At 52.3% G+C, this 20,038-nt stretch overlaps 1 protein-coding gene across 5 annotated transcripts in view; it reads left to right on the top strand.

The window, feature by feature from the left end:
• MTMR14 (myotubularin related protein 14) overlaps positions 1 to 18,622 on the top strand; it is a 53,247-nt gene extending 34,625 nt beyond the window's left edge. Inside the window, exons 11-19 of one of the 5 annotated variants that reach the window (XM_030801722.1) lie at positions 901 to 986; positions 1,204 to 1,280; positions 1,527 to 1,563; positions 4,127 to 4,197; positions 5,001 to 5,059; positions 5,249 to 5,387; positions 6,280 to 6,459; positions 14,063 to 14,218; positions 18,024 to 18,622. In XM_030801722.1, the coding sequence (XP_030657582.1) occupies positions 901 to 986; positions 1,204 to 1,280; positions 1,527 to 1,563; positions 4,127 to 4,197; positions 5,001 to 5,059; positions 5,249 to 5,387; positions 6,280 to 6,459; positions 14,063 to 14,218; positions 18,024 to 18,207 (989 nt within the window). In that variant the 3' untranslated portion in view covers positions 18,208 to 18,622. Of the gene's footprint in view, positions 1 to 900; positions 987 to 1,203; positions 1,281 to 1,526; positions 1,564 to 4,126; positions 4,198 to 5,000; positions 5,060 to 5,248; positions 5,388 to 6,279; positions 6,460 to 10,388; positions 10,647 to 12,927; positions 14,219 to 18,023 lie in introns of those variants that run through there. The other 4 variants (XM_030801723.1, XM_030801724.1, XM_030801725.1 and 1 more) reach the window with 4 other exon arrangements.
• The last annotated feature ends 1,416 nt before the right edge of the window (positions 18,623 to 20,038 follow it).

The raw sequence follows: 20,038 nt of genomic DNA, 5'->3' as shown, positions 1-20,038 counted from the left end.
TGCTCAGTGTCTCTAGGGCAGACGGACTCTAAATCTCTGGTAGCAATCAGGACTTCTGTAGGAGTTGCACTTGCTCAAACAAGTGGAAATGCATTGGCTTATGGAACCAAGAAGGCCCAAGAACAGAGTCAGGTGAACATCATAAAGAATCTTTCTCTGTTTCTCAAAACCACTATCTTGGCCTCATGGCTGGCAGCCATTCCAGACCTGTCTCCCGCCATCTTAGCTCCCCCAGGGGAGACTGCCTCAGTCTCTGGAGTTCCAGTAAAAGTCTGAGCTCATGCTCATTGACCCAGTTTGGGTTAAGTGCCCATCCTTGAACTGGTCGCTGGAGGGAGAGTTGCCACAAAGTCACATGCCAGCCCCTGGAGCCAGGTACTGGTTCTCTAGCTGGGGGCAGTACCACCCCTCAAAGCACTTCTGGAAACGTGTGTCTGGCATGTTGGGTGCTACAGAAACTAGAGGGTGGGGAAGGTAGTACTAGCATGTGGTTGGAGTTGGCCAGGGATAGTCAATGTCCTGCAATTCATGCAGCCCTGCACACTGAAAAATTGCCCACTCCTGCTACCCCCCAAAAAAATAAGTGCCCTCTGAGAAATGGGTAGGGATGTCAGCCCTGCCTAAATGACCTGGGCAAAGTGGACTGTGCAGGCTGCACTGTGTCCCCAGAAGTACACTGAGAACTATAGCCAGAAGGAAGAAAGGAGGCTACAAAACCAGACGCCTGCCACTCACCCCTTTCTGGGACTAGGCTGGAGAAGAGCCGTGGGGAGGCCACTGGGGAAGACAGAAGCTGGTGGGGCCTGGCTCCCTCCACCGGGCCAGGGTGGTGGTACTTCCCTACTCATCGGCCCATGTCTGGTTCTCTCCTGGGCATCCTCTCCTGTGGTTCCTGAGTAGATGACAGCGGGCTGCTGGTACACTGTATCTCAGGCTGGGATCGGACCCCCCTCTTCATCTCCCTCCTGCGCCTTTCCTTGTGGGCTGTGAGTATCAATCGGCCCCTACCAAGCTCTGCTCTTTGGGTGTGTTAGGATTGTCTCCAGACAGAGGTTGCGGCAGGGGATGCCATCGCTCAGAGTAGATGTGTTTAACCCTGTCCTTCGGGGTGTTCATCAGCCTGCGTTGTCACTGGGTCTGGTTATGGTTCAGCTCCTGGGGACGACAAGAGGGCTCTGTCACATCTCCTGTGGTCTCTTCCAGGATGGGCTCATCCACACGTCCCTGAAGCCCGCTGAGATCCTCTACCTCACTGTGGCCTATGACTGGTTCCTCTTCGGGTAAGCCTTTGCAGGAGTTGGGTTTTGGGGCCTTAGTAACAGTTTCTATATGTGAGTTGTGTAGTGGCTCCCTTGACAGGGGTTGGAGGTAAGGATAATCCCACCCCTCGAGAAGGACCGAAGCTGCTGATCAGGCCCCACCTGCCACGCTGGTGCCAGTGACACAGTCTGTGTCTGGTGACCCTGTCCTCTTGGCCTTGTCATCTTGGTGCTGCTGACTTTGCCTCTCCACCCTCCTTTTTTCAGGCACATGTTGGTAGATCGGCTCAGCAAAGGGGAGGAGGTGAGTATACCACCTATGACTTGTGGGCATAACTCAGCACTGAAAGAGGGGCAGGGGGTGGCCAGTCTGAGTTCCACGTTTTAGGGGCAGCTCCTTGCCCCAGGGGTGCAGGGATGTGGCCCCCTGTCATCTCCTCCTGAGGCAGCATGGCAGGACAAGCACCAGCCCAGTAGCTCTGTGTTCTGGGCCTCGTGGGCCTGTGCTGTGGAGAGAATACAAGCCCACATGTCGGGGTGAGCAGTTACATGATGGCCTTGGCTGCCTGTGATCTTCCCTCTCACAGGCCACTCGTTTTCTCTGCTCAGCTCGGGAACCATCTTACAAGTCCTTTCTGTGCCCCTCGTCTCTGCAGCTAAAATGCAGCAGCACTTCTCTTCCCCACCCTCCCGTCACACCCTTCAGCCACTTTTCAATGTCAGGGCGCCCGGCAACAGGGTCCTGCCCCTGATGGTTGCCTCCAGGTCCCCTTTCCTCTGGACCTGCTCTTCCTTCCTCTTCCAATGTGCTCAGCACTCTCTCCCCCATGCCCGTCGCCTTCTCTGCGCCCCCATCCTGTCGGCCACTCTCTGCGGGCCTTACCTGTTACTGCCTGTTTTCCTTGCATGCAGGTCTGGAGTCGGCCCTGAGTGTGTTCCCTAGTTGGCCCCATTACTGCCTGGGTGACCTTGGGTGATATGCTTCACCTTGAGTCTCCTGGTGTCAAGCGTGAGAGAATGAGTCCAGACGCCCAGCGTGGAAGCTGTTCCACAGTGCCAGCTCCTTCTCTTTGGCCCCCACTCCCCCATTTTCCCAAAGTGTGTTTCTCATCTTTCTCACTCTCGTGAGGCTGCTTCCTTCCTGGGCATCTTATCTCGCGCCTCCTCCTTTTGTTCCTCCGTCTCAGCTGCTCCTCTCCCCTTCCAAATCTCTTCTTCTGAATACTTACCGCATCTGCCAGGGCTGTAGAGCTCTAAGCCTGTTCCTCAGAGGCCTCCGTGAACTCCCTCAGAGGCGGTGACTTTGGTATTGAAATCAGTGCTTCAAGAAGCCTCTTTGTAGCCTCTCATTATAGGACTTTCCCAGAGCTCTGGGACATTCTACCCTCCCTGTAGTCTCCCTCCCCCCACAAAGCAGACCAGATCTGCCTGCAGAGGGGGGGGCTGAACCAAGTAGTGTCTGAGTTTGAGCCCTTGGCATCTCTGCATGTAGAGAAGAAGCTCTCCTCAGCTGCAGGTTCATCTTTAGGACCTTTCTGTTACCCCCCAGACAATGCAGACACTGATGCGTCCAAAGTAAAAAAAAAAAAACCCAGGCCTATTAGTTAAACATGATTGTGTCGTCTCCCCACCTCACCTTGGAGGTTCGAGGAACATATTAGCATATTCGCATATTAAAGACTACAAAGTCTGTAGTGAAAACATCTGTTTAATCTTAAGTAACGCAACATTTTCATACTGACCCAACCTGGGCAGCCCTCTCCTTGTGGGCGGCAGCTCCTTGCTTGGGCACACAGAGATAAGAAACTGACAGGGCTCGTGGGATGCCAAGTGGGGATTTCTCTGAGAGAGGGGCTCATGGGCCAGGCCTTTGGGAATCACTACAGAAATGGAAGCCTGGTGTGTGCTTCCTGGAGGCCCCTGGGCTAGGCACTGGCTGGAAGGTAGAAGATAATTTGCTCATGGAGGTGGGGATGTGGCTGGGGTCAGGAGCCTCCTGCCTGTGCCCACCTCAAGCTTAAGACCTGACCCTCACAACTCCTCAGCAAGGGAGGCTGTAGGCCAGACAGCAGCTGCCCACACCCCCAGTTCTGAACCAGTATTTTGGGACGCCTCCTCTAAAAAATGTGATTCCTTTCCCTTCCATTATGTTCCTGCTTTGTCCATTATTCTCCCTGTGCCCAAGTCATCTCTCCCACAGCTGTCCTTCCCTGTTAGCATCTCTCCCTGGGAATCTTAGAAGAGGGGAGAGGGTACCATTTCACTTTATCCTTTTTAACCACTTGAGAACACACATATTGAATTTGATGATGGTTTGAAAAATCACTGGCCTGGCCGGGCATGGTGGCTCACGCCTGTAATCCCAGCACTTTGGGAGGCTGAGGCGGGCGGATCACGAGGTCAGGATATCAAGACCATCCTGGCTAACACGGTGAAACCCTGTCTCTAATAAAAATGTGAACAATTAGCGGGCGCCTGTAGTCCCAGCTACTCGGGAGGCTGAGGCAGGAGAATGGCATGAACCTAGAAGGCTGAGCTTGCAGTGAGCCGAGATCACGCCATTGCACTCCAGCCTGGGTGACAGAGCGAGACTCCGTCTCAAATAAAAAAAAAAAATTGCTGGCTTAACCCTGGCAGTCCCAGGAAGGAAATCCCTTCCTTCCTTGCCCCGGCCCAAGTGCATCTGCCAGGCCCTTCCAAGGCCTCTGTACCACCCACACCATTTATGGACCAGAACACCCACAGAGTCCCACAGTAGGGCCGCTCTCTAGCAGGGGCCTTGACCTTAGTGGCTGGACGCCCTCCCCATGGGAGTTCTACTGCCTTGGTTCTTCTCATTGTACATTGCTCTTTGGTCTCTCCTTTAGATTTTCTTCTTCTGCTTCAATTTTTTGAAGCATATTACCTCTGAGGAGTTCTCTGCTCTGAAGACCCAGAGGTAAGTGGAGGCCTGCACGGGTCATGCTGGGCCAGGGCGCTCTGAGAAGGGCTGCTCCCTGGCAGGCAGAGGCTGGCCACCTCATTCCCGCCCTGCCTCCTTGCTTGTTCGGCTGGTGCTCCCTCCTGCCTTCGCTGTGAGGCCAAGGTAGGAGTCCCTGCTGAGGGCCACTGGTGAAGAGGCTGTTCTGCAGGGAAGGCCATGTTGGGGTCAACTTGGAGTCACACTAGCAGACAGGCTTTGGGACAGACGAGTGGTCTCTGGTGACCAACAGAACAGGTGTATTGCTGCAGGGAGAAGCCAGCCCAGGAGTAGGAGGACTCTTAACTCCCAGTGCGCCTAAGCTGACTCTTGTCGTCCATGGCCTACAGCAGAAAGTGTGGCTGAACACTGCAGCCCCCTACAAAAGGGCAGAAGGCTGCTTCTGGCCTGGGAAATGCAAGAGTCTTGGCTGGCAACTGCCTTAGGACCCCTGTAAGAGTTGGGGTCTTGCCTGAGTTGGTTTGCCTTCCTAATCGGAGCTACAAGCATGTTGGGCCAGACTTGAATGCTCAGGCCACAAGCTGATGAGGAGGATGCAGACCTTACTGGCCTCAGAAATCTGCACGTGTGTGTTGGACAGAGGCTTGCAGCATGGGTCCCAGAAGTGGCCCTGGTGTCTTATAACACTCCCTAGGCTAGGACCCATCTCCACAAGTTGCCAGTGAATTGAGCTGCTTTCCAGGACAGGCAGGATTGGGAACGGGGGACACAATAAGACCCCAGATAGATCTGGAATTTACTGCTCTGGCTTCCGTTTCTAGGAGGAAGAGTTTGCCAGCCCGGGATGGAGGCTTCACCCTGGAAGACATCTGCATGCTGAGTGAGTCCTGGGCCCCAAGAGACTTCCCTTCCTCCATGCATCTTCCCGAGTACAGACCAGGCAGGAACTGTTTGTGCTAGGATTTTTTTTGTTTTTTTTTTTTTCTTCCCAGTTATGTGGTACAGAAAAGGTGGGGGACCAGTAGTGGGAGAAGGTAACACGCTGACTGATGGCACTGGCTTCTTTTAGGACGAAAGGACCGTGGCAGCACCACCAGCCTTGGCAGCGACTTCTCCCTGGTCATGGAGAGTTCCCCAGGAGCCACTGGGAGCTTCACCTATGAGGCCGTGGAGCTGGTCCCAGCAGGAGCGCTGACTCAGGCAGCTTGGTAAGGGGCCAGACTGGGACCAAGGTCACTCACAGCTGTGGCCCAGGGCCATCAGCACCAGGGAGCCAGGCTGGAGCCCCAGGAACAAAGGGGGCCCCCAACAGAAGAGCTGAGAGGATAGCTCCGTGCTCCTGCTGTCTCTACTGGGCCTCAGAAGCCAGCCATCTGGTTGGTGAAGGGCACTGCCTGTGGTGGCCCAGGAACATAAAGGGCTAGGGCTCCCTGTGGGACAGAGAAGCAGCTGGGCAGGGCAGGGCAGGGGGCTGGGGAGGCTGGTATTGGAGGAGCACCATTGTATCATTTGTCGGGGAGATAGGGGGCCATTTTGGAAAAAGAAAACCAAAAAGGTGGGTGTAAGATGATAGGCAATTGGGAACTTGTTTGAGGGTCAGCTCCTTTGAGAATCTCATGAAATTGAGACCCTGATGACTTTCACCCTAGACAGATGGCTCAAGATGTTGCATAACAAAGTCCTGAGTGGTGGCTCATATTTATAATCCCAGCACTTTGGGAGGCCAAGGCAGGAGGATCACTCGAGCCCAGGAGTTCGAGATCAGTCTGGGCAGCATAATGAGACCCCGTCTTTTAGGGAAAAAAAAAAAAAAGATTTTGCATAACATATGGAGGTGGGCAGTGACTGAACAGTGAGGAATCATTTTCTAGCACATACTTCGAGACCAGTAGGCTGGTGTGATTTGGATGCCACAGGCCCTCCATAAAGACCCAGCCCTGCTGCCCATGACCCTGAGCTGGAGAGAGTGCTAATGTTTGCCCACTCTCATGTGATGTTTTCCCAGTGGAAGTAAAGCCTAGGCCTGAAATTCAGTGAGGGTGGGCAGAGGGCTTTGCCTGCAGTGGCCCTTGGCTCACAGCCCTGCTCCTTCCACTGCAGGAGGAAGAGCCACTCATCCTCTCCACAGAGTGTCCTCTGGAACCGGCCACAACCCTCAGAGGACCGCTTGCCTTCCCATCAGGGGCTGGCGGAAGCCAGGTCTTCCAGCTCCTCTTCCTCAAACCATTCTGATAACTTTTTCAGGATGGGTAGCAGTCCCCTGGAGGTCCCCAAACCCAGGTGAGGAGCTCCAAAGCCCTTGCTGTTGGAAGTGGCTAGCTTTCCCCCTTAATAAGACTGGAGGGTCGGGACCAGCACCTGAGCTAGGGTCTCAAGATGGGGTTCCTGAGCTTGCAGGCCCAGTATTTGGAGGATGGGTTAGTGTTTGGGAATAAAGCAAGGGCTGATTTGTAGAGTGGTTTGAGACTCCTTCCTCGAACCCTAGCAGAATGCAGGGGAACCCAGAAGTGCCGTGGCTGTGATGTGATAGGTGGGGAATAGGGACTGCCTCCACTTGTTACCTTTGGCAGATCCCAACCTCCTAGGTGCACCTCCCATTGTGGTTGAAGAGATAGACCTAGATTCTGAGTCCCTTCTGGCTCTCACATCTCAAGTCTGAATTGGTGGGGCAGTGAGAACAGTGTTAGGGAGCTGAGCTACATGTGTGTGGCTGGGACAAACGATGGTGACAGCACACCTGGAAAGGGAGCAGCTCAGCCAGGATGGCCATGCCAGGGCCATGGCTGAAGGGCGCTGCAGGAATGGTGCTTCCTGGGTGAGTTTAAAACTGAGCATGGGCCAGAGGCTAGGTTTGAGGGCTGGTCCGGCACTTAGGGAAAGCATTTCCTTCCACTTTCATACTCCCATCGAAAGAATCCTGTGATTCTAAAGTTTTGAGAATGTCTAGCCTTTCTGGAGTGAATAAAGCAGTGTGGGACTTCAGGCCCTTAGTGAATTCCAGGGAAAAAGGGGCATTTAGAAGAATGGGCATGAGCTTTGGCGTCCATCCCAGATTCAAGTCAAGCTCTGCCACATCACGTCCATGTGATTTTCAGACTCAGTTTAGTCCTTGGTAGTAATAGGTCTGTTGAGAAGAAAAACATTCTGAAACTTCTGGAACCTTCCTCCCATCACCCCTCTATGATTTTTCCCTCTGGGCAACAACAGGCAATGAAGGAAGATGGGGAAGAACATCCTCTGCACGTAGGCAGAGCAGATAAGCGGGAGGCGAGTGGGCGTTCCAGACTGCACTGCCCACAGGGGCCCCGCGTGCTCACCCCTGCATGAGCTCTTCAGCTCAGAACACTGCCTGAGTGCTGGAGCTGAGCCTGTGAAACCACCGCCACACGCCGTCTGGCCCCAGTGGGAGGTGTGGTGGAAGTGGTGGGGCAGAGACGGGGCCAGACAGACAAGCCCATGTGCCAGTGCCCTGTCCCATCCTCTGTGTGCATGCCTGCTGCCGCACCACCTTTGTCTGCACCCAGCTGTCCTCAGGGCCACTCTGGGGCTTCAGTGGCACTGTGTGACCCTCACTGTTCTAGGCTGTGGCTCAAGGTCATGGTTCCTGCCCCCTTTTCTGCCTGTCCAGCATTGCTGAACAACTAGGGAGGAAACCAGAAGGTTCCTCTTGTCCTCTGGGTCTTGCTTCAGTCTTAACTGCCCAGACCGCAGTGAGCTCCCAAGCTGAGGCAGCGCCCCATCACCCGTTACCACACCCTAGCTCTCCATCTCCTGCCTGCCAAAAGATCTCACTTTCCAATCTTGTGATAGTGTCCCTCAGTCTCACAGGTGACTTTCTGCTTTCAGGGCGTGGCTCAGGCTCTTGTAGCCAGTCCAGGATGGCCACCAAGGCCCCCTCTTGGGAGGCTGAGGGGGATTGGGGTTGCCCTCCTGACCTCAGAGCCCTGCACACTGGGGCTTGGCCAAGCTTGGGATAGCTGGACCGAGATGGGTACAAGGCTTTGAAAGGTGTGGGGTGGGCGGCTGTGAGGTGTTTGATCCTTCTGCTGGTCTGTTCGGGGGATGCCTGTCTGGAGCCAGGCTTCTTCTGACTTGGATGCCTGTTGGTCAGAGGTTTTGAAAGTCTAGATTATTCAGATTTGGAGCATTCTAATTATGTATTTCCATTACCATTAAAATTAATTTAGTCTCTTATCTTAAAGTGCCTAAGGGATCCTGTCATTAGCTTCCCTGCTGCCTCTTAGGTAACAATAGCCAATCAAGTCTTTAATGTGGTAGGAGAAGCTGTATGGAAAGAAACCTTTTAGTGAAGCTGTCTGTGACAGCCAAAATTCTCCTAATTGAATTCTTTGGGTTTTTATACACTCCAAATTCTACAGGCATCTCTCTTTTAAAGCAGGATTCCCCCATGGAATGAATCTGTGAAGCTTTGTTCAAAGTTAAGTAGTAGGTATGAATCAGGTTGGGAAGAAAGTTCTGTGGGGTGCCTATTCTTACTAACCCCCAGCTCATAGCCCTTACTGGCAAGCCTGGTGGTTTTTAATCGTTAGCTGTTGCTGCAGCAGCTTCTGATTAAGTTGCATTTCTGGACCATTGTTAAATCTCTCATCAGCGACAGGGTTGAGGGCTGGGATGGGCCAGGACCAGTGCTGTGAGCTCACATGCCTCCCCCAGCTCTGGTTAGCAGGTCGCTCCACCTTGCATGGCCTTGGCCTCTGCTCTGGAGTCACGCATCCTTTAGGAATAGGGGGGTTGCTAGCACAGCATTGTCCATGCCCAAGGAGGGATGGTGCCACCACTGAGCCCAGCTTGAAGCTAGGCTACCTGAAGAGCAGATGAAGTTTGCTGAGGGATGCCCAGCAGCCTGGTTGAATAGCTGAGTAGCAACACAGGGACCAACCTCTGCCGCCCAGTTAGCTATTCTTCCCCCAGCCACAACCACCCGCTAACTACTCTTTGAGCAACGAGCTCTGTCTTAGGCTGTCTGCTTGTGGGTGGGAGCAGGGTAAGTTTAGATTAGGTGACAGCCAGGTCCTCTCAGAGCCCAGGATTCTGTATCTTAGCTCAAGTACTAACTCTGTGTGACTTCATGACATGTCACTTGATGACTTTGAGTTTCCATTTTCTTATCTGTGTAATCAGAGGCTTAGCTAACTCCAAGGTCCTTCCTAGCTGTGTACCTTCAAACCTTCTGTATCAGCCTTGTCAGATGTTTTCAAATGCAAGTAACAGAAAACACATTTAAAACTGACTGAAACAATAAAGGAAACACATTTACAGTCAGCCCTCCATATCTGCAGTTTCCACATCCATGATCAGCCAACCAGATTGAAAACATTCAAGATAACATAAACAATAGAAAGTCATACAAATGTGAACATGCAGTATAACAACCATGTACAGAGCACTGACATTGTATCAGATAATCTAGAGATGACTTAAAACATATGGAAGGATATGCATAGGTTATATGCAAATACAAGTGACTCTTGAACAATGCAGGGATTAGGGCTGTCCCCCACCCATGCAGTTGAAATCTGTGTATAACTGACTCCCCAAAAACTACAGATAGCCTGCTGTTGACTAGAAGCCTTACCAATGACATAAAGTCAGTTAACACGTATTTTGCATATCTATTATATACTGTATTCTTAGGTAAGCTAGAGAAAAATAAAATGTTAAGAAAATCATAAGGAAGGGAAACTATATTTCCTGTGTATTCAGTAGAAGTGGATCATAATAAAGGTCTTCATGCTGAGGAAAAAATGGAGGGAGGGGCTGTCTTGCTGTGTAGGGCAGCAGAGGCAGGAGATAATCTGCATATGAGTGGACCTGTGCAGTTCATGTGCGTGTTCAAGGATCAGCTGTGCTGCTACATTTTATGTAAGGGACTTGAGCATCCAAGGACTTGGTATTGGTGGGGTGGTAAGTGGGTGGCAATCCTGGAACCAATGCCCTGCAGACAAAAAGGAATAACAAGGAACAACTGTATATGGAAAAGCCTAGTGGAAAATCAGCCTTCAGGTGCAGCCTGATCAAGGTTCCAGCTCTATTTCCCCGTGGTTTGTTCCCGTTGCTTCCTTCTGCATGTTAGCTTTGTTCTCTGGCCAGCTTCCCTGATGGTGGCAAAATGGCTGACAGCACCTCCCAGGATGGCACGCTGCTTCCTTTCTCACATCTAGGGGTCACATGAGAGCCTCTTTTTTCAGTTATAGGTAGAAGCTGTGTGCTTTACTCCCGTTGGAGGTTATGTGGTGGTCCATGAACCAATTTCTGAGTTGCCCACCCCTTATCAGGAAGAAAGATGAGTATATTATCTTTGGTCAGACCTGGGTTTCAGTCGTAGCTTTGCAGTCCTAGCTGTCTGACTTGGAAAAATCACTTCCCTTCTGAGCTCAGTTATTTTATCCTGTTTTTAAAGGGGGAAAAATGATTCAGGCCCCTGTAAGTTTGGGTTAAAATGAAATAATGGGTTGGACATGGTGGCTCATGCCTGTAATCCAGCACTTTGGGAGGCCAAGGTCAGAGAATCATTTGAACCCAGGAATTCAAGACTAGGCTGAGCACCATAGTGAGACCCTGCCAATACAAAAGATAGATTAGATAGATAGATTGGATGGATGGATGGATGGATGGATGGATGGATGGATGGATGGATGGATGGATGGGGATGGATTGGGATGGACTGGGATGGACTGGGATGGACTGGGATGGACTGGGACGGATGGAGTAAATACTCATAGTAGATACCTTTTCACGAATGCTCAGTAAACTAGCTGTGGTTAAGGACTTGGCCTTATCAGTCATTTGTCCGAGAGCCTGCAGGCTCTGTCCTGGCACTAGGCAGCTGCGTAAAAGGCCAGGCCCCCATCCCGACCTGTGTATTCTTGCCTGGGTTGAGCCAGCTCGGTTTGTGTGAGTATTCTTGTACCTGCTTCCAGAAAGGACTAGCTAAAAGACACCTGCTCTGAGTTAGCCACCAGCAGGGCATCTGGGGAGTTGGGAGCCGGTAGGAACTGCAGCTCTGGGTGCTGTGAAGAGGGCCCTGAGCCGCATCCAACTAAGGAAGTGAAATGTTGCTGAGCTCCCACCCTCCTAGGCAGAGGTCCGAGCCGCTGGGATGTGGACAGGTGACCTCTGAAGCATTGTCAGCTCCGCCACCATGCAGTTTGAGGGTTGCTTGGTCCCATGTTCTCTCCAGTCCTGTAGTGGGAGAGCAGAGCGGGTGGAGCTTGGACCCCTCTGTTTGCTGCTCAGGGCAAAAGACTTTGGGCTCTTGTTGAAGCTGGTTAAGTTACCTGTGTTCTTAGACTGACTGGAAGGCTTTTCCTCCCTTCTCAGTATGTGGGCACAGGTCCTTACTCCCGGTGACATGATGCACTGTAGGTGTCCCCTGCAGCCAGCTAATCCATGGTGGTATTTGTGAACACCTTCCTGCTTAGCATGGCCCTTTGCTCTCAACCCCAGGAGCTGAATGGTCACTTTGTAGCCCTTCCTTTGACAAAGGCCTCACGTAGGAAGACTCCTTTGTTGCCAGTGTGTTCACTCTTGAAAAATCCCAGAGTCTGCAGAAGATGGCTGCTTGCTGAGAGATGCTTCTGTCCCCTGGGATCACACACCCTGCTGCTGTCTGTGCTGCCTAATCCATCTGACAGCTGCTGCAAGTGCGGTTCTTGGCCGGTGTTACCTGCTGAGACCTGGGGGAAGTAAAGGGAAGTGACAAGCCCAGGGGACCTGGAATCCTTGAGGGGAGCCAGTCAGTAACTCCAACCTATTGGTCATGTTTCCCTTGCCAGTGTTACTCTTTGGCTCTTGGGGAGTGGTTTTGGGGCCTGAGAAACTTCCCCATGCTCTCAGCCCCAGCTGCGCCTCATCCTAGTCAGCATCCCTTCCATTCCCTCAACATTCTGGTTTTTAGCTGTTGTTTTCCCACAAGCTGCTAAAACTGGAAAAGATTCTACCCTGCAGCTTGAACAATAGATGAGATTTGTGGAGCTAGGATGCGTCTCAGGGTTGTGCCGGCTGAAGGCCTGGTGTGACCTGGAGGAGGCACAGGGCAGGCTGCTCCTGGGGAGCTGTCTCTTTGATTTACAGACTGCCTTAGCCCAAGTTTCTCCATCTAGAAACAAGGAAGCCCTGCTCTGTCGGGCCCTAGGGGCTTCCGTCAGGTGACAGACCATATCCTGTTCTCATCCCTAATGCTGCCATCACGCACCTTCTAGAGTTTAGCAGGAATGATGAATGTGACAAGTCTGTATGTTGTAGGGGGTTCCGATTTATGGCAGCCTTAACATAGAAAACCATCTGTTTTCCCTGGTCCCAAGGTGGTTCTGTTTCAGGACAAATGTGCAATCATTCTTGGTTTTAAAAATCTCTTCTCAGCCAGGCGCAGTGGCTCACGCCTGTAATCCCAGCACTTTGGGAGGCCGAGGCAGGCGGATCACCAGAGATCAGGAGTTCAAGACCAGCCTGGCCAACATGGTGAAACCCTATCTCTACTAAAAATACACACAAAAAAATTAGCTGGGCATGGTGGCGGGCGTCTGTAATCCCAGCTATTTGGGATTACAGTTGGGAGGCTGAGGAGGAGAATTGCTTGAACCCAGGAGGCAGAGGTTGCAGTGAGCCGAGATCACGCCACTGCACTCCAGCCTGGGCGACAAGAGCGGGGGAAAAACAAAAACAGAAACCTCTTCTCACACTCCCTAGCTTTGATACCTCAGGCAAGTGTCTTCACCTGTTTTACAGATGGGGATGGTTAAGGATTGCCAGAGTTGCAGTACCTGGCCAGCTGTACTCTAGTGGCAGCTGCTTGGGGATAAGACTAGCACGGTGACCAGTCGGGCTGTAACCTCAGACTAGGAGCCCTTGACATCAGCCAGCTGGGGAAGCCAAGGCCAGTGAACATTTTTCTCCACTCCCAATCCCTGCTCTTCATTCCTGTTTCTGGATCCCTACTGGAACACCTCCTGCTGCTTTTGGATGAAAGAATAAAGGGTCAAGCATCAAAGATGATGTCCTTCTGGGGACTGGGACCTGGGGTAGCAGGTGGAAGGGCCTTGTTTGATGTCTCCCTATTGCCTCCCCCACCCACACTGGCTGGACTACTGCCCAGGACAGAAGAGGGGGGTTGGCTGTGAGTGGGGAGGAGGTGGAAGCAGTAGATTCCCAGCACAACTTTCTTCCTCCCACCCCCCAAACCTCTATCTGAAGAAGGCCTGATGAAGCTGTCAGGCTGCCTGCCTGATTCATCCCTTCCCTCTGGGCATAGCCACTGAGTCTGCTGGGCTGATGCTTCTGAATACAAACTATGGTACCTGGAAGGCACTGCAGAGAAAGGGGGGACCTCAGGGCTCCCATTCCATCACTCTTCAGTCTAGGTCATACTCTCCACAATCCCCAAGAGGCCTGTACCATCTCTTCTGATGGGACCCCTGGGTTCTGTGTTGCCCATCCTGCAAATCTGCATGCCAGCAAGCATGGGTGACCCGGCTGGCTGCTGGGTCACCTTCATTTGGGTGCTAGCCTTGCTGCCTTCATTTGGTGCTGTTGAGATTGTCCTTGCCGTATTCACACCCAGCGCAGACATGCCCTGGCCCCAGGCTGTGGCTCCGATTCACTCTTACTGCCATGCTTTGTTCTCATTTTTTGCTTCCACAGTAAGTCTGCACAAAATACTGTCCTCACAGCTGAGCTTACCTGGTGATTTGTTCTTTTTTCTCGGTTACTACTTGTCCAGCTTTTTTTTTTTAGACTTTTGGAGACAGCGATTGACAACAGAACTTAGCAGCCAGGGCTGCACTAGTCCTCCAGCCCCCTCCAGAGCCTGTGTCAGGCATATGACTGACTGCATCCTCTCCCCTCTCTCTCCTCTCTGCCCCAGATCAGTGGACCATCCCCTGCCCGGATCCTCTCTCTCCACAGACTATGGCAGCTGGCAGATGGTAACAGGCTGTGGCAGTATTCAGGAGCGGGCTGTCCTGCACACAGACTCCTCTCTCCCTTTCAGCTTCCCGGATGAGCTCCCTAACAGTTGTCTGTAAGTGTCTTGCTTGAGAAGGCAGGATGCTTCCCTGCCCATATGAAAAGCTGGTGAGCAGTCAGGAGTGCTGGGTAGGAATGAGGCAGAGGCTGGCACTCAGGAGCTGGCCTGGCCTCCTGCCCTCCCCTCTGTCAACTGCTGGACCCGAGGTATGAAGGAGGCCTGTGGCTGGTCAGGAAGTGCACTGGTTTGTGTGTTCACTCTGCAGCCTCTAAAACCCATCCACTGGTGTCTCAGGTGCACCCAAAGGGAAAGCTGCTGGACTGTAACTATAGAAGATTCTATTTCTGTATAAGCCTTTGCCTGACGTGAGAATCGTTTGAAGGCAGAACAGTGGGATAGTGAAGGTAGGTGTATGGTGGAGGCCAGAGCCAGGGCGGTGCTGGGTTAGCCCAAAGCTGTGCTCCTGAGCAGAATCTAGGGTTACTTGCCGTCTCTACCCGCCTTGTCTTCTGTTTTTGCCTCTGGGCAGGAATAAGAATTGGTTGGGGATTCTAGATTCCACACCTACAAAACCCTGAGTTTCCAGCCCTTAACAGTGTGTCCACCTGACTGGAGCAGCTGACTCTGGGGAAACCACCTGCCCCTGGCCTGTTCTGCCGCTTCATGGATGTCAGGCAGGAGAAAGCCTCTGGTGGCCGGGGGAGCAAGCCCTGCTCCTCAGCTGTGGTGCCTGAGGGCCTTTCAGCAAGCCTTCCATACCATGGGCTGGATGAATGGCACATGCTGGGGCCTCACCGCCAGCACCGCAATCCAGCTCATCCCCCCACCCCTGTTGGCGGGTTGGAGGCAAGGTGCCTTGGGGAGTTGGGAAGGGAAAGGGGGCCCTGGATCCTAGCTGAGGGCAGTCAGAAGCCAGTCAGACCTTGAAATTCCAGGATGGCACAGGTCCTGGCCCTGCAGCTGTGAAGTCACCAAAGAGCTTCTGAGGTCACTGTGCCTGGCACAGCCTCCTCTGCAGCCAGCCCCTAGGCCAGAAACAAGATCTTAGATTTTTGAAGGCTTAAAAAAAAAAAAAAAAAAAATCGCAGGCCGGGTGTTGTGCCTCACGCCTGTAATCCCAGCACTTTGGGAGGCTGAGGCGGGCGGATCACCTAAGGTTGGGAGTTCGAGACCAACCTGACCAACATGGAGAAACCCCGTCTCTACTAAAAATACAAAATTAGCTGGGCAAGGTGGTGCATGCCTATTAGTAATCCCAGCTACTCGGGAGGCTGAGGCAGGAGAATCGCTTGAACCTGGGAAGCGGAGGTTGCCGTGAGCCGAGATCGTGCCATTGCACTCCAGCCTGGGCAACAAGAGCGAAACTCCCTCTCAAAAAAAAAAAAAAAAATCGCACCTTTCTGTAGAGACTTCCTACTCCAGCCCCATTTGCCCAAGAGCCATCTCTGAAGGAAGCACAGATATCCCTGCTTGATAGCACCCCTCACTTACCTGGGGTTAGCCACTGAAACAGGCAACTCCAGCCCCAGATCACACACCCTGGAACCTACAATTTAGGCCCCAAGCAGCACTCTAAGCTGCTAGCCAACCCTTTAGTTCTGGGAGGTTCTCGGAGGAGGGCTGGATTCCGTATGATCTCAAGGCCTGCAAGACTGTGGGATGCGGTCAGAGTTGATTCTTGTGAAGCCATGCAGCATGTGGGTTCAGCACTTGGGCTTTGTTATCAGAAAAACTTAAGGCCAAATCCTAGCTGCTCTGTTCACCAGCTGTATCTTCAAGTGTCAGCCTTGCCTTTTCTGAGCCTGTTAAGCTCATCTCTCAAGAAGGAATGGCACTGTAGTACCTCCCTTGCCTGATGTGTGTCCTTAAATGGGTCACATAGCCTTCCTGTTTTCTCGTCTCTCAGTAGGTGGTGGTCTCTGTCCCTTCCACCTCTCAGAAATGGGCAGCCATGGCAGGGGAGTAGGGCAGGGCAGTGAGAATGCTCATGTATGGATCTTTGGATGTTCCCTGTGAGTGTAAACTATTCGTCTGTTTCTCCCTCATATGTTATAAGGAGAAGCTAAAGCAAGCATGCATGGCCTTTGGCCTGTGTGAAATTAGAAAGTAAAAAGATCTCAGGCCATGCTTCTCCCCCACTTGCCAGGAGAGACTTCAGGATTGTTGATGGTAGTACAGGAATCCGGTCTCAGATCCATGTTCTTAGTGCTGCTGCAGGAGTGATTTGACTTTTCTTTGCCCCAGAGCCTACTGCTTCCGTCTCTCACGTTTCACTCCCACTGATCTGCTTTCCCTGGAGTCCTGTCTGTCTCCCCCCATACTTACCTCAGGACTGTCATTTATCCTCAGACATCCCTCTGCTCCCACAAGCCCTGGGTACAAGTCATTGAGCCTTTGGGATTGGGTTCACTTCAGCTGCCTCTGACATTTCCAGGGAGGGACTGTCCAGGGATTGGTTTCTTGAGGGCAGATTTGGAGCAAGATTAGTAGGCATGGCTGGTCTTAGTATTTAGGTGTATGGGAATGTGAGGGCTCTTCTCATATAAGTCTGTGACCCCTAGAGAGGGCCCTCCAGGGACCCATCGGGGGAACACCATGTGAGTACCTGAACTTTGAGTCCAGAGTCCACGGGCCTCTTAAAGGCCCTTGGGGGTGTCACACAGCCTCATGTGGAGTCACGCTTTGATAAGCCTGAGTTGTGTGCACTTGTTTCCCTTCTTGACTTGTAATTTCAGGGTAAGGAAAGAAGAGGGGCTTTCATTTGTGATCAGAGCCTACAGAGGCCAAGAGAGGAATGGGGAATAGAATCAGAACACCTCCTAAGATGCATCATGTCTAGGCCTCAAGGCTGGGGCCTTTTTTTTTCTTTTTTTTTTTTTAGACAGTCTCACTCTTGCCCAGGCTGGAGTGCAGTGGCGCAATCTGGCTCACTATAACCCCTGCCTCCCGGGATCAAGTGATTCTCCTGCCTTCAGCCTCCCAAGTAGCTGGGATTACAGGCACATGCCACCATGTCCAGTGAATTTTTGTATTTTCAGTAGAAACAGGGTTTTGCCATGTTGGCCAAGCTAGTCTCGAACTCCTGACCTGCCTCGGCCTCCCAAAGTGCTGGGATTACAGGTGTGAGCCACCACACCCAGCCAAGGCTGAGGACTTTCAACAGCTACAGCCTGCTGCCAGATTTCAGGGGCCTCCTTACTGTTAGGTATAAGACTTCATGCCTTAGCTTGCTCTTCCTGAGGAGTGGAAGCAGAGAACTGCTGGCGCAAATTCCCTCCTGCTTAGCTACCCTCCTTCCCAGTGATGGCAAAGACAGTTATTTTCACAACAGGTCAGGTCAGGCCAGGCACAGTTGCTCACGCCTGTAATCCCAGTACTGTGGGAGGCCAAGGCAGGTGGATCAGTTGAGTCCAGGAGTTTGAGACCAGCCTGGGCAACATGGTAAAACCCCATCATGGTGGCATGTGCCTGTAGTCCCAGCTACTTGAGGGGCTGAGGTGGGAGGATGGCTTGAGCCCAGGAGGTTGAGGCTACAGTGAGTGCTGATTGTGTCACTGCACTCCAGCCTGGGCAATAGAGTGAGACCTTGTCTCAAGAAAAAACGAAAGAAAGAAAGGTTAGTGTCCCAGTAAAAGCTCCTGCTCTAGGTGGGAACAGTAGCCTGAGGGCTTAGAGGAATGGTTTAAGGGAAAACAGAGCCAGATATTTGGGGCCTGAACCACAAGGATAGCATGGCCATAGGACAGACACTGGCCTTGTACAGTCAGAAGCACAAGGACAGGTGGTATGGAGGGAGGATGAGGATACTGGGTCCTGTCCCAGGGTAATGTCTTTGTTCTTTCTCTTTCCCTCCCCATAGGCTTGCAGCCCTGAGTGATCGAGAGACTCGGCTGCAGGAGGTGCGCTCAGCCTTCTTGGCTGCGTACAGCAGCACAGTGGGGCTTCGGGCAGTAGCCCCCAGTCCTTCCGGTGCCATCGGGGGCCTGCTGGAGCAGTTTGCCCGTGGTGTTGGACTCCGGGGCATCAGCAGCAATGCCCTGTGAAGAAGCCAGCCCGTGACAGTTTCCTGTTCCTCTCTCAGCTGAGCCCTTAGCAGAATCAAAGCTATGCCTGGCCGAAGGGGTACTTCCAGGTCAGGGGAAATTTCACTCCCCCATCTCCATCATGTACATTGCAGCCCCAAAGCTGAACAAGGCCAAAGACAGGGTTTTCCAACCCCTAGCCGCTTGACTGGTGACACCACCCCTTCTTGTCACTGTCTCCCACCCACCCCATCTTTGCTGGGATTCCCATCAACTCTCAACTGTGTGGGGTTTCCCTGGGGCCTTGTGGAAGCCATGACTTCACAAAGACCCTACCTCTCAATTCTTGTTTCTGGGGAGGAGGGATCACCTGCACTGAGAATGAGGCAGTTTGACACAGATCACAAAATAAAATCAAAGTCTTTTTGAATAGCCACTCTGGTGTCCTCATTTGGTTATTGTCTTTGTGGAGCTATTAGGAAGGTTCTCATTGTCCTTCCTTGTGCTGGACAAGGGGTGTTTAAGTGGAGGGCAGGTGAAACAGGAAGAGAACTGGCGACAGGTATACCTCTCCACTCACGAGCCATGGTAGTCCCTGCAGTGGGGACAATACTCAAGACTATCGAGAGTAGTGGTTCTCGGGCCTAAGCAGGTCCTAGTCACCTAGGGAGCCTGATTAGCTGTGCACATTCCCAGGGCTGCCTGAGCTTTAGCCTTAGGGTTGCTAAGGAAGTTGCCTGGGAATTAGGAGCTGGAGGATCTTCATTTTTTTCAGATTTTTTGAGATAGAGTCTCACTGTCACCCAAGCTGGAGTGCAATGGCACAATCTTGGCTCACTGCAACCCCTGCCTCCTGGGTTCAAGTGATCCTCCTGCCTCAGTCTGCTGAGTAGCTACGTGAATGTGCCACCATCCCCAGTTAATTTTTGTATTTTTAGTAGAGATGGGGTTTCACCATGTTGGCCAGGCCAGTCTCAAACTCCTGAGCTCAAGTGATCTGCCTGCCTCGGCCTCCTAAAGTGCTGGGATTACAGGCATGAGCCTCCGCACCCGACCAGGATCTTCATCTTTAACAAGTTCTGTAGGCAGCAGGGTCCTGGTACAGGTGACTTGCAGCCCCTACCTTGAGCCCTGCCTATGGAGGAAGGACTGGCTTCTGAACCTTTGGAGATAGCAATTGGTGTGCATGTGTGGTGGGGGAGAGCCTGGCTGACCACCACCCCCTTCTACAGTATGACCTACAGTAGATTGCGTCATGAGAGTGTCCGCATCTGTAACGCCATGAAAGTCGTGAGGGTTAAAAGGCATGGGCAGATGGCTTTGCACGGTGCTCAACAGCCACCATTTACTGTCATCAGTGTGAATACCCAGAGGACAAATCATAAATACCAGTGAATGTTTATTGAGCACTTGCTGTGTGCTAAGTGCTTTCCTTGGGTTATCTCAGTAAAATTTTACAGCACCTAAAGTAGCTGCTGTTAAGGGCCTTTCTAACGGCCTTTCACGGTTGAGCCACAGAGAGGTTGAGTAACTTGTCCAAGGTCGCACAGCTAATAAGAGATGTACTTTTCCTATTCAGAGACCTAGGCAGGCTGGGAGTGGGAAAGGGCAGAAACACTAAGGGAGTGGCTCAGAAAGAGGCAACAATTCCAATGCCCACCAGATGCCCCAAATGTTTTAGCATCATGGACAACTCTAGGGGGCCTGGATTTCCACCCCAGAGAGTTGCGCAGGGCATACTCTACCAAGGTTGGGTTGGAGTTGGGGGTCGGGATGAGGTTCCCCGCTGGCTCCAGGCTGCTCCAATGGGGCGGGGGCCGCCCGCAGGGCCGGGCGGGGCTGTGCTGCCATC

This window comes from Nomascus leucogenys, chromosome 21 (assembly GCF_006542625.1).
Source record: "Nomascus leucogenys isolate Asia chromosome 21, Asia_NLE_v1, whole genome shotgun sequence".
NCBI classification, from domain to species: Eukaryota; Metazoa; Chordata; class Mammalia; order Primates; family Hylobatidae; genus Nomascus; species Nomascus leucogenys.
Note: the sequence above shows the minus strand (reverse complement) of the source record. Positions and strands in the feature narration are given on the sequence as shown.